The 12,674-nt window shown below is 38.8% G+C and overlaps 1 protein-coding gene across 1 annotated transcript; it reads right to left on the reverse strand.

Annotated features, from left to right (window-relative positions):
* On the reverse strand, positions 1–11,849 carry PDCL2 (phosducin like 2). The gene is made up of 7 exons (XM_087736575.1): positions 11,801–11,849; positions 11,129–11,271; positions 7,389–7,495; positions 6,801–6,893; positions 4,081–4,224; positions 522–730; positions 1–164 (listed from the first exon to the last, which is right to left on the reverse strand). Exons 1-7 carry the CDS (start codon positions 11,847–11,849, stop codon positions 1–3), a joined length of 909 nt encoding a protein of 302 aa, XP_087592701.1.
* Between the last annotated feature and the right edge of the window lie 825 nt (positions 11,850–12,674).

A 12,674-nucleotide genomic window follows, 5' to 3' on the forward strand; every position in this document is an offset into this window, starting at 1 on the left:
TCAAGTAATAGGTGGTTTCCTCACATCACTGCTTTTTGTACTGGTGTCTTCATGAGCAGAAATATTTCTCACTGACAGTTTCACCATATTCATAATGTCCTTTTGGGGGTTTTCTTCTAAGTCGGTTTCTATTGCTCCAACTTCTGCTAGTTTCCATTCAAGCTCTGTAGAAACAAATGACAATTTATTCTCATAATTGCAATAAATTCTCACTTAAGAGGAAAAGGACTTTTATTAAAAAGATCAAGCTCTGCCTCAACAACAACCAAAACCAGAGCCATCCTTGTGGCAACCCAACTTTATCTCAGTAAAATATCTGACCATGAAATTGCAAAATATCCATGCTTATCCAATATTCTTGCCACAGAATTACATAAATTGTTTGCTTTTTGTAGACTTTTTTCTACAAAAATATTCAAAACCCTTTTTCACCTTTAAGCAGTGGTCTTTCTTTAGCTCTAATGATTACAAACAACATAAAATTTTCTATAACGTGAATTATTTTAAAATATTTCTCATACCTTCTACTTTAAGATATATTCCCCCACATTCAGCTGCTCCAATGAACCCGCCTTTTATTTCACCAGTTTTATATACAAGTATTGTGCGTAAATATCTGTCATAGTAATTCTGAATGCAGCTGTTTACAATGGCTTTGAGAAACTTGACTTCTGGAAACTTTCTGGCTCGCAGGCTGAGATGTTCATTAACCAGTAAACACATTGGGATGCTAGAAAAGAATAAGGAAGTATGATGACACTTCCAGTGTAATTCATTTGTAAAATAACTAAAGTTATTAAAAACAAAGCCTTTGAAGAATAAACGTACCTTTTCCTATAGTCTGCTTCTACTTTAATTTGGTCTAAGAATTGCACCACAAATTTTATTTAGCTGCTTCTAAGATCATTGTGATGTAAAGAGCTGTCCAAGTAAAAATTTTCAGTGCATACATAATAGGCACAATCTATAAAATATATCAGTAAAGCTACCAGACTCCACCAAGATTTTAAAGCTCATTTTGTCCATTTATTATAGAGTTTAAATGAGATTTTTTAATCTATAATATACATTTTACTTTAATTTATTTGAGCTGGCTTTCAGTTTAACATTTAATTACTTCTTCATTCTTTTGGTAAAATCTAAGTCATGTCAGGGAAACCTTTGTATAGTCATATTACCACCTACCATATTACTTTCATAGCTCTTATTTGCAATGCAATCACCATACAAACCTCAGTTTAAAAAAAAAAACCAAACAAAACAAACAAACAAAAAAACCAAACAAAAAACCAAACAAAAAAAACCAAAGGAATGGGGCTTTTTGTTCCCCTCCAGCCTGTTAACCTTTCAGAAGTTAGAATCTTTGTTGTAGCTGACTCTCGTGGCTTAACCCCAGCCAGCAACTAAGCACCACACAGCTGCTCGCTCACTCTCCCTGGTGGGATGGGGGAGAGGATCAGAAGGGTAAAAGTGGGAAAACTCGTGGGTTGAGTTAAAGACAGTTTAATAGGGAAAGCAAAAGCCGCACACGCAAGCAAAACAAAACAAGGAATTCATTCACTGCTTCCCATCGGCAGGCAGGCGTTCAGCCACCTCCAGGAAAGCAGGGCTCCATCACGTGTAATGGTTACTTGGGAAGACAAACGCCACCACTCCGAACGTCCTCCCCTTGCTTCTTCTTCCCACCCACTCTATACGCTGAGCATGACATCATACGGTATGGAATATCCCTTTGGTCAGTTGGGGTCAGCTGTCCCAGCTGTGCCCCCTCCCAACTTCTTGTGCACCCCCAGCCCACTCACTGGTGGGGTGGTGTGAGGAGCAGAAAAGGCCTTGACTCTGTGTAAGCACTGCTCGGCAATAACAAAAGCATCCCCGTGTTATCTACGCTTTCCAGCACAAATCCAAAACACAGCCCCATACTAGCTACTATGAAGAAAACTAACTCTACCCCAGCCAACACCAGCACGCTGACTGAAGTTAAAGCAGCTGATGTAGCCGAAGGACCCTCGCAGGGTTCCAGCAGCACCCTCTCCTGGCCACAGACAGGTGAGGCAGTTTTGTTGCAGGCCATTAGGGACTTTGGAGATCTCATATTCATTCCTAAGGAATTTTGAGTTTCCTCACAGGATCGTATTTATGCAATGATAAAGTACAGAATTGGTTCCCCAGTAAACAAAAACAATGAAAAGCTGCTATTTTCTTTCTTCGGATCTGTAAATTTATATTATTGCAATTTGAACAATTTCATTTAACAGAATCATAGAATCATCGAATACCAGGTTGGAAGGGACATCGAGGAACATCTGGTCCAACCTTTCTTGGCAAAAGCATGGTCTAGACGAGATGCCCCAGCACCCTGTCCAGCTGAACCTTAAACGTGTCCTACGTTGGGAAATCCACCACTTCCCTGGGAAGATTATTCCAATGGCTGATTGTTCTCATTGTGAAAAATTTTCCTCTTATGTCCAGTCAGAATCTCCCCAGAAGTAACTTGTACCCATTACCCCTCCTCTTTTCCATGGGACTCCTTGTAAAAAGGGAGTCTCCATCTTCTTTGTAGCTGCCGTTTCAATACTGGATCATGGTGATAAGGTCTCCCCTAAGCCTTCTTTTCTCAAGGCTGAACAAACCCAGTTCTCTCAGCCTTTCCTCATATGGCAGGCTTCCCAGTCCTTTGATCATCTTTGTGGCCCTTCCCTGGACCATCTCCAGCCTGTCCACATCTTTTTTGCATAGCGGGGACCAAAACTGAGCACAGTATTCCAGGTGTGGCCTGACAAGTGCTGAGTAGAGTGGGATAATGACTTCTTTGTCTCTGCTGGTGGTGCCCTTGTTGATGCAACCCAGCATCCTGTTGGCTTGCTTTGCCGCAGCAGCACACTGTTCACTCCTATTGAGCTTGTTGACCCCCAGGACCCCCAGGTCCCTTTCCACACAGCTGCTCCCCAGCCAGGTAGATCCCAGCCTGTGCTGCACTCCTGGATTATTTTTTCCCAGGTGCAAGACCTTACACTTGTTCTTGTTGAACTTCATAAGGTTCTTGTTATCCCACTCTTCCAGCCTATCCAGGTCTTCCTGCAGGGTGGCTCTCCCTTCTGAAGTGTCCACTTCCCCACTCAGTTTGGTATCATCAGCAAACTTCATCAGGGTGCGCTTGATCCCATCATCCAGATCACTTATGAAGATATTAAACAGAGTTGGGCCCAATATCGATCCCTGGAAGACCCCACCTGTGATGGGTTGCCAGTTTGAAAAGGAGCTATTTACCACCATCCTCTGGGTGTGGGCTGTCAGCCAGTTCCCCACCCACTGCACAGACCACTTGTCTAGACCGTAACATGTAATTTGATTGACCTATTCTTGTTGCTCCTGGAAATAATACTCTGACAATTGAGATGAATCAAAGAAGCTTCCTCCTCCCAACAGGCTTAAAAAGAAGGAGAAGAGAAAGCTGGTCTGAATCTAAAAAATGCATTAAACGTTCCATAGTAATTCTCAGTGCTTTTGAAGAACATTTAATAGAGTTGCTAATATATGGTGAACTAATCGTGGGAGTCCTTTGACATTTCTGGTGGATCCTGTCACAACTTCTGCTACCATTAGAGAATTTATTGGGGAATTGATAAACTGACAAATTCCCTAGCTTTCCTCACTTTTCATAACTGAGACTTTTCCTATTGGGCTTTTGATTTGTTCAAGTCAAAGGGGAAATAAAGGTAGAATAAACCTGTTAGAGCACTCCTGCTGAGAGAAGAGTCTGCAAATGAACTTCCATTAGCACAGACAGTGGACACCACTTCCTCAGTGAAATTCAGAAATATCAATGAGGTTCAGTACATGGTGATGAGCATACATAGCAAAAGAAATTTTTCATATGATTGAACAAAAGTCAAATGATTAACCCTCACCAAGTGAATTAACAAATCAAGGAGGTTCCATGCTCTATGATTCCATTGCTTCCAAACAATTGCTATTTCGTTAGTCTACTGTATTTCGTTTTTCTTGGTATTGTTTCTTAATTACCAGTTCAATTCTCTGTATTGAAGTATTCAACATCTTAAACAAAGAAGTAATTACCTTGACCGATAAAGATGAATTATAACCCAAACATCCTCTGGAGCATTTGTAACTTCCTTTACATACTGCTCTCCACAAATTTCCCTTAGCTCCCCATACTTTTGTATCCTCTGAAGACATTTCCATTCTTGCAAGCATTGCTGCCTAATTAAACAGTAATAACAAAAATAAGCACTTGGAACATTTTAAATGCATTTTTAAAATAATATCTAGTGCTTTTCTCTCAATTACTTTAAAAAAATGCATTGAGTAACCCTTTGGCTCAAGGTCTTCTAATGTAATTTCAGAGCTAGAAAGGCTTCTATCCTAATCTTACTCAATAAGATAACACTAAAATACATTTTCTTAGTTTTATGTTCCTCAGTATCAGATTTGGGAAACTTGAGTAACAAACATGTTGCAAAAGGGTTTTTCATTTGAGACAACACAAGAAAAAATTAAAGCAGGTACTAATTGTTTCTCTGTTTCTGAAAATGAGATTAGTTTGAGGAAGAATTACCAGTACTTATACTAATATTTATGAGACAATTTAAAAATAATCCATGAAAATTGGAATGTAAAAACAGTAGATGGCAGTCTTCATCTATAAAGATACTTGCAAGGTAGAAAAGGAAAATGCCTCACTGAACGCTGTTGAACTAAAAACAGCTATTAATTTTACTAACTGAAAGCCACTATAGAAGTGGCTTTTTCAAAAAAGATTAAATCATATATGTGCACTGTTATTATACTCTAGCTACAATGCATGATAATTTAGGTTCACAACTTCCACATAATTATGTGAATTATTATCTTCCTAGGAGAATATAGCACAGAGTTAGCACTAGAATTCTTTTAGTCATTTTAACAATGCAAAAGCAGTAAGTACAGGTAGAATCTAGACAGAGGAAATGTTTTGATCATATTAGCATTTTTATTCTGTATCTCATTTTTCTTAGTTACAGTACAAAGCTCTGCAGAACTCAGCAGAGTACTTTGTAAAATACCTACAAAAATATACACGTGAATGTCCAGCATAGCTAAAATTACTAAGTCTCCATAAAAGCTGCTGAAATTTTGTGAACCTGAATTCATAAAGCATATTGACTGTGCATGGTATTGTAAGTAAAGTGATTTGTGTACTCTTATTAAATCTTTGAATAAGGTTGTGTCACAGTTATGCCTAAGAAGAGGACATGGTATGTCACAGAATTACACAATCACAGCATGGCTGGGGTTGGAAGGGACCTCTGGAGGTCATCTGACTCGACCCCCCTGCTCAAGCAGGGTCAGCCTTGAGCAGGCTGCCCAGGAACATGTTCAGATGGCTTCCGACCCTCTCCGAGGATGCAGACTCCCCAGCCTCCCTGGGCAACCTGTGCCAGTCCTTGGTCACCCTCACAGTAAAAAAGTGTTTCCTGATGTTCAGAAGGAACCTCCTGTGTTTCAGTTTGTGCCCACTGCCTCTCATCCTGTCACTGGGCACCACTGGAAACACCCTGCCTCTGTCTGCTTTTTACCTTCCCTTCAGATATTTATAGACATTGATTAGATCTCCCCTGAGCCTTCCTTCTATATAAACTTCAAACGAATATTTTCATGAAGTAAGAATTAGAGAAGCCATTAAAATTAATCTTGCATAAGAAGCAAAATAAACACAATAGTCCTGTATTAGGGGTCCACAGCTGACTTGATAATCATCTTTCAAAAACACACAAGTTTATCAACTACCATCATTCCAACACAGAAACTGCAGTGTATGATGTAGTGAAATTGTAACTCATAATGAATTTTATGTTGCATTTTTATTTCAATAATGTATTTAGAAAGCATACTGTACCAGAAATGAGTGCTATCCAAACGGCAGAGATGTATTTCGCTTGTAAAACTCAGATTAATTACTTAATTATCAATTAAAAATATTAAACAGTTTGATTCCTTCATTGACATACAATTTTCTTCTTTAATGATGTGCCATCCTAATGTAGGTGGCACACACTCTGTATGCACAAACTCAGTACCTTTTACAAAGTTGGGGCCATGTATGTTGGGAGCCTATTTTTCCTAATGTTCTTGTGCAACATGATAGAAAAGGGATACCCGCGACTGACTGTCGATTTCCTCCCAACTTGAAACCCACAGAAATTGCTATCCAGAAGAGATGAGAGAAAATGGGATACAGAACTTCTCCTTTCTTTGGATATTGATCAGCATTGCTCTAACTCCTGAAGACTGGCAGAAAGTATCTTCAGAGTGACAGAGTGAGAGGTACAGTTTAATAAGGCAGAGAAGGAACCCTACTTGCGTAACAGATAAATGTTGAGTATACAACACTTCAAACGTGCCACACCTCTAAACACACAGTAGCACAGTCTATCATCAGGCGAACTGAGAATGTGTAACAGTGTTTCCCACTGTGGCCCCTTCTATTCTTTTTCTCTTAAATATCCAGCTTTGAGACTCAATTAAGTATTTCAAAAGGGGAATAATTTTGTTCTAACAAAATGTCAAAGTAAAATATAGTGTAAACTGCCTCTCTTTGCCGTGGCAATCAGGAAGATGTAGGACAGTAACGTGAGTGCTGTCTATCTGCTGGCAGAGGAGTGGAAGGTGAAAGAAGGCAGTTGTGTCAGTCAGTAGACATTACTGTTCAAAAGATTCTGCATTTATGTTTCAGGAGCATGCACATGTACGATAGTGACATGTGCGCTGTCAATCTGGATAGAAATACCTTACTATACATGTACATTTCAATAGCTTTCCTATCAGCTTCATCAAAGTAATTTTCAGCTTCCTTTAATTCTTCAAGATTCATTCTTTCATACGGTTTCACCAGAAACAACAAACAAAAAATTAAGTCACCTTTTGTTCTCCAAAGTGTCTTCAAACATTTTAATTGTATGAAAAGTATTACACAGACATGGAACTAATGAAAGAAAAAGATGTTCGGAAATTAGTTAACTTTTGTATAGCTCTGGGTAAGAGAGAGAAAAAAATGAAATTTATTTAACTATAAGTATACAGGAAAATACAGAAATACAGCAGTGGATTTCTACCAATTTTTCAGAATGTGAATCTTGCTTATACTGACTGGTTCCTTTATGAAATGATGAAAATGAGTTATCTGTACATGTTATATGCCATAATGTTTGTCGCTAAGTGTGTTGGATATTTAATTCAGAATTCTTTCTAAAATAAACAAGTGAAAATAATTAAAATAAAAATATAATTATTGTACAATATTTAAGTTACAAAACGCATTATTGAAAATACCTCAGCTTTTCAAATTTTCTTATACTAATGGTATATATTTTTAATTTTACTTGCCTTCTGCTTCTTTCTGCAAGTATAAAAACATTTTTTCAATGTCATCTTTTGGTAGAAGAATTCCAAAATCTCTCAGTATGTCATTCCATTCAGTATCTTCATTTGGATCCTGTTTTAATATTATGAAACAGAACTAAATCAACAAATCAGTCTTGTGTGCCCTTTTTTAAACCAAAACCAGCCCTTTTTCATTTTGGCATATATTAAGGATGTAACAAAAAGAAACCATTACTTAGAGGCTGAAATACCTTCATGGACCATTCTCTAGCATGAATTTTCGTTTGTCATTTTTCACTTCTGAACAGAAAACAGCAAGAAAATAAAAGAGAAAGAAAACTCAAAGTGTAAGCATAGATAAAATAATCAGTCTCCAAAATATGAGCAAAAAATTGTCTAAAACATATATGGAAACCTACTTCAGAAACTCAAAACTATACATCACTTACTTAAACGCACTTAAAGAAATAAAGCTTTATACAGGCAAGATTTTTGTATCAGTATTTTTATGTTACTACTAAGAATAAGGTATTGACAATGTGAATAAACGTGTAAAAGCATGCCTAGAATCAGAAGAAAAAAAAACCTTTTTATTTTAAATGAATGATTAATATTAATGTGTCAACATAAGCTAGTTCATACACCATGTTTATAAGACAGGACTTCTGCAGGTGTTAAGTCTACATTTGTGGTAATTTTAATTAAATGGTTGAGATAAAGGAACTGCATGCTATTTATAAGATTACATTTCTACTGAAATTGTCACATTAAAAGAATCTGTTTACTGTAACTGGACTGGTGTTGGCATGGTAGAACAGCAACACGTTAGGGGACCTCTCATGGATTAGAAGTAGTAAAGCAGATTTTGCAACAGGTTGTTAATCAAAAAGTGTGGTATTTTTGGCCCTGAAATAACAACTTGTTTGAAAACCTTCACAAAGAAATCTCTGCATAGATAATTATATATCAGAAATATTTAATGATATTCATAATTCCATAATAATACAGCATCAAGTGAGTAAAAAGTACATTACAAAAATTCTACCTGAGGAAGCATCCAGGATTTCCACTGGATTACTACCATGCCCATGAGTACTACATTTGCCTTTCCCACCAGTGGCTGCCTCATTTTTATTCAACAGATCTCATGTACAGAATTTAGCATGAGCGTAATGAAACAAATTCTAATTCAAATGCTACGCATGCTTCAACAAATTTCACAAAGGTAAAAGAAGTGCTTTGCATTTCAGGTGAAAACACACTTGGGAAATCCACAAAGAGAGTAAATAGAATTATGCTATTGCTCACAAGAAAGTTAAGTACAGTGGATTTGCAAGAAGACTCTTACCTCTGCCAGTTTCTTCTGGCATGAGTGAGGAAGCAAGACTTTGCTGAGTTTGGAGTGGAAAGGAAGTGGCAACAGTTATGGCAGTTCCTGCCACAGTCCTAATGCACGGGCTCAGCAAACTGCAGGCAAGGGTACAGCTACCAATATTGGCTACTAGTGGAGCACTCTGGCTTTGCAAACATCTAGTGCCTTATTGCTAAGATAAAGCAGAGATTTCATACCTGAATACTTTAACTGATTTCTTCTGCAAAGCTCCAATATCCAGATTTTGGACTAGAAATGACAACTCCATTGTAAATAGTTAGTTATTATATTTGGAAAATTATTTTCTGTAACATTCTACCTCTAAGGATATGGTTATTTCATCACCAAGTCTTTCAAATATACCAGCAAACTTACTTTAACTTTATCCACATAGGAAAACATAGATAAAGAATTAAGAACAAGTGATGTTTTCTCCTTTGATTGAAAAGTAATTGATATAATCCATGGGAAAAAATAAAAGAGAAGCTTCATATATAATCTAATGAATTAGACAGTCACCAATGGGTCTGGAATAGGAAAAACCCAAATGAAGATTTTGCTGTAGTGTAATTCCCCAGGGTTTACTTACATAAAATATTCTTACAGTCAATCTTACTGCAAGTCTTCAACCCTTCACCAAAGAAGAATTTTGACTTAGGTACAGCCAGCGTATCAAAAAAAATCCACAGAACTAAGAGGACTACTCCTCCAAGGGAACCACTGAAGAAAAACAAATGATTCACAGGCTCTTTGGCCTCCACACAAGTGCTTTAGCATATGATTTCCTGACTTAAGTCAGATTTCCCCACTTCAGAGAATGCAAATCCTTCTCCATCGCAGAAGGATTACGAAGAATCATGAGGCATTAAAGAACATAATAAAAATCATCATCATAACTGGACAAATTATTTCAAAAGCACGCAACAAAAAGGACTAGTGAAACAGAATTGGAATGTAGGCACCTTAGAAGATAAGCTCTGGTCAGTTTTTGCCAGGGAAGATTTTGACATTTTGTGTTTTTTCTGTAAATTTAGGTCCTACATAAAATCTTTCCATAGTATTTTACTTAAATGGTGTATTTTATACTATTTCTATTTAATGTTTGTAACACCTGATGGGTTTGTGTAACCAGTTGTAGACTGGACATTTTCTAGGTGCTGTTACATCTACAAAATGTAAAAGCAAAAAAAAATTGTATCAAGAATCCTAGATCACAGTAAGCATAACAGAACCGGGGATTTCTCTCTGATAAATCTGAACTCCAGTCTCAGAGAAGAGAAGATCAGAAGCTAGCAAACCTTTAACAATTTTTTAAGAAATTGAGTTAAATAATGTTTAAAAAGTTGGTGTTAAGTGATTAGTTCAAGGTCGCAGTAATATGCACAGATGAAATAAATCAAAAAGTGCGTAAAAACATTCAGAAGATATTTGATGGTGCAAGGGCAAAGGAGCCAGGCAATGGCAAAAGTGATCCAGCGGAAACTGGTTTTGGAGTATGAAGCTAGACTGCTGAAGCAGTATTACTCTACTGGCAGGCCACAATCCCAAGTGAAAAAACTTCTCATGACACTTCTCACTGCTGCCGATGATAATGCTAATTACCACCAGCTTTGCCAGGGGTAATCCATAGATCAAGTTTGGGAACCTACAGGCTGGATAACTTCAACCCTTAAGTGTAAATAACAATTCTGGTAAATTTAATTTGCCGTTCTGTCTTTTCTGGCGAATGACATGAAACAAATTCTCAATTATGTTTTTAAAATATGCTACACCTACAACCGTCCAGCTATCAAAGTGCAGTATTTCATTATTCTTACAGGATTGTAATGACGTTTAATTCTTAACCGTTAAAAACTCAGAGTTTCCTGATGTATTCGCACAAGAAAACCCACATAAACTGCTCTCCTATTTGCCCTGTCTTGGGACCCCCGCAGGGGCTGGGAAGGCTACACAGGCCCGGGGCAGCGACACCGGCTCTCTCTGCGGGGCCCTGCAGGCCCTGTGGGGCCCTGTGACAGGCCTGGCCGCGCCGAGGGGGCCCTCCCTGGTGGCCGGCTTTGCTCCTGCCCTCCCTGCCACCTTGCCCTTCTCTCTCCACCCAGCAGGCATGGCGGTTGCCTCAGGCAGCACGACAGGGCTCTCGCAGCAGCCAGCACCATTCTCGGCCCCCTCGCAGCACCCAGCACCTCTCTCAGCCCCAACCGCTGCCCACCTGCAGCCTCCCCCAATCTCCTTGGTGTCCCCGCCCCAGCTCCCTCATCGCTCTTGCTGCTGCCCCAGCAGGACAGCTCGGGGCCGGGGTCACCCTCTGCGCCCACCTGCACGGCTCCCCCTCAGGGCACTGCCTCTCCTCACGGAGGCCACTAGTCTGACCTGACGGTGGCGGGATGGCGGTGGCTGTTGGGGCAGGGTCACTGGTTCTAATGGTGGTGGCATGAGGCGAGCGGGCAGCGAGGCGGCGGTGGGCCCTGGCCATTTGCCCCATCGGTCGTTGGTTGCTGCTGACAAAACTGAGGCTGTTTAAAAATGTTTCAGAAGGAAAAAAAAACAGAAAACAAACAAAAATAAACAAAATCCAGACAAACAAAACATCAAACGCGGGGCACTTTCGGTCTGGGCCGCTTTAGGCCATGGTTTGGTGCTGGGCGTGACTGAAGGAGGCAGGCCTGCTTCCCTGCCTTGCCCTTCAGCCGTGGCCTGCTCATCCCACTGCCTGCTTGAGTGGAAGCTGTCGCACGTGCAGTGTAGGGCAGTTGTGGGAAAAACGTAAACAAACAATCTGATTTAATACAATGCCATACAATACGATACAACACAATACAACATAATAAGCATTTTGTGGCAGAAGGTCACACATTAGTTCTGACCGGGGGTCATATGTAACTGGATCCTCAACTCACAAATAATTGTACCAGTTCTACTGGAGACACAGCAAACTGTAGAGTAAAAACAAGTGGGTAAGAAGAGGAAAAGGATTTTTTAAGCTGGTGTCCACCACTGAGGCCATCCGTTTTCCCAGCTACCTTCTGAAGTTCAGCTGCTCACCCAAGCTTGCAGAAGCAGGAGTAGTAATGCTGAGGCCTGTTCGAACCATGACCAGCCAATACAATGTTAAAAACAATAATCCTCTTCTACACTGCATGATTAGTTATTTTCAACATAATTACAACCCGAACATCATATTTCAGCACAACTCTGGTGTGAAAACAAACTCAGAGAGAGAAGCTAGGAAGGTTGCAACTTGTTCTTTTGAGTACAGTTTCTTTAAGTCTACATGAAAACCAGTTGAGTTTTCAAGCAAATCCTAACTGGAAGAATGTAAATAATGCAATTAAGTCTTCTGAATGAGAGCCATACTGCATCTGTGTTCTTAATAGCTAAAAAAAAAAAGATGCCCTTGTATTGCAGTTAAGTTAAAGTCAAGATATTTCTTCAAAACATGCAACTTGTTCAATTTCCTTTTCTTAAGGGAATAGAGATTATCTTTGAAAAGCAAATCACACCTTTTGTTTCGCCTGCCTAGATAAGCTGTGATTTTAAATACTGCACAGATCACTTACAATATATTCTGAAAAAAATGCAATAGTCTGCATTGCAAACATTCTCATTAAAACTACTCTCTGTGCGCCTTTATTTATAAGGGAAAATAAATGTACATAACAGTGTTGTTAGAGGCAATGTCTGTTGCATGCACACACTGACTTTTTTACAGTTGCATTACACACATTGTAAACATCATAACACTACGAAACAAATAATTTTAATATGCTTTTAATATAATCATCAAAGTAAAGAAACATTTGAATCCTTAATGGAATCTAATTTAAGAACATTTACATTCTAGTGATTTTTAATTGTACATTAGTAATGAATAATTTTTGTAAGGAAAAGAGTATGTCCATGTACTCAGCATTCCTGC

Source organism: Nipponia nippon, unplaced genomic scaffold (assembly GCF_047370975.1).
Source record: "Nipponia nippon isolate SJK-2023a ecotype South Korea unplaced genomic scaffold, ASM4737097v1 scaffold_6, whole genome shotgun sequence".
Classification (NCBI taxonomy): domain Eukaryota; kingdom Metazoa; phylum Chordata; class Aves; order Pelecaniformes; family Threskiornithidae; genus Nipponia; species Nipponia nippon.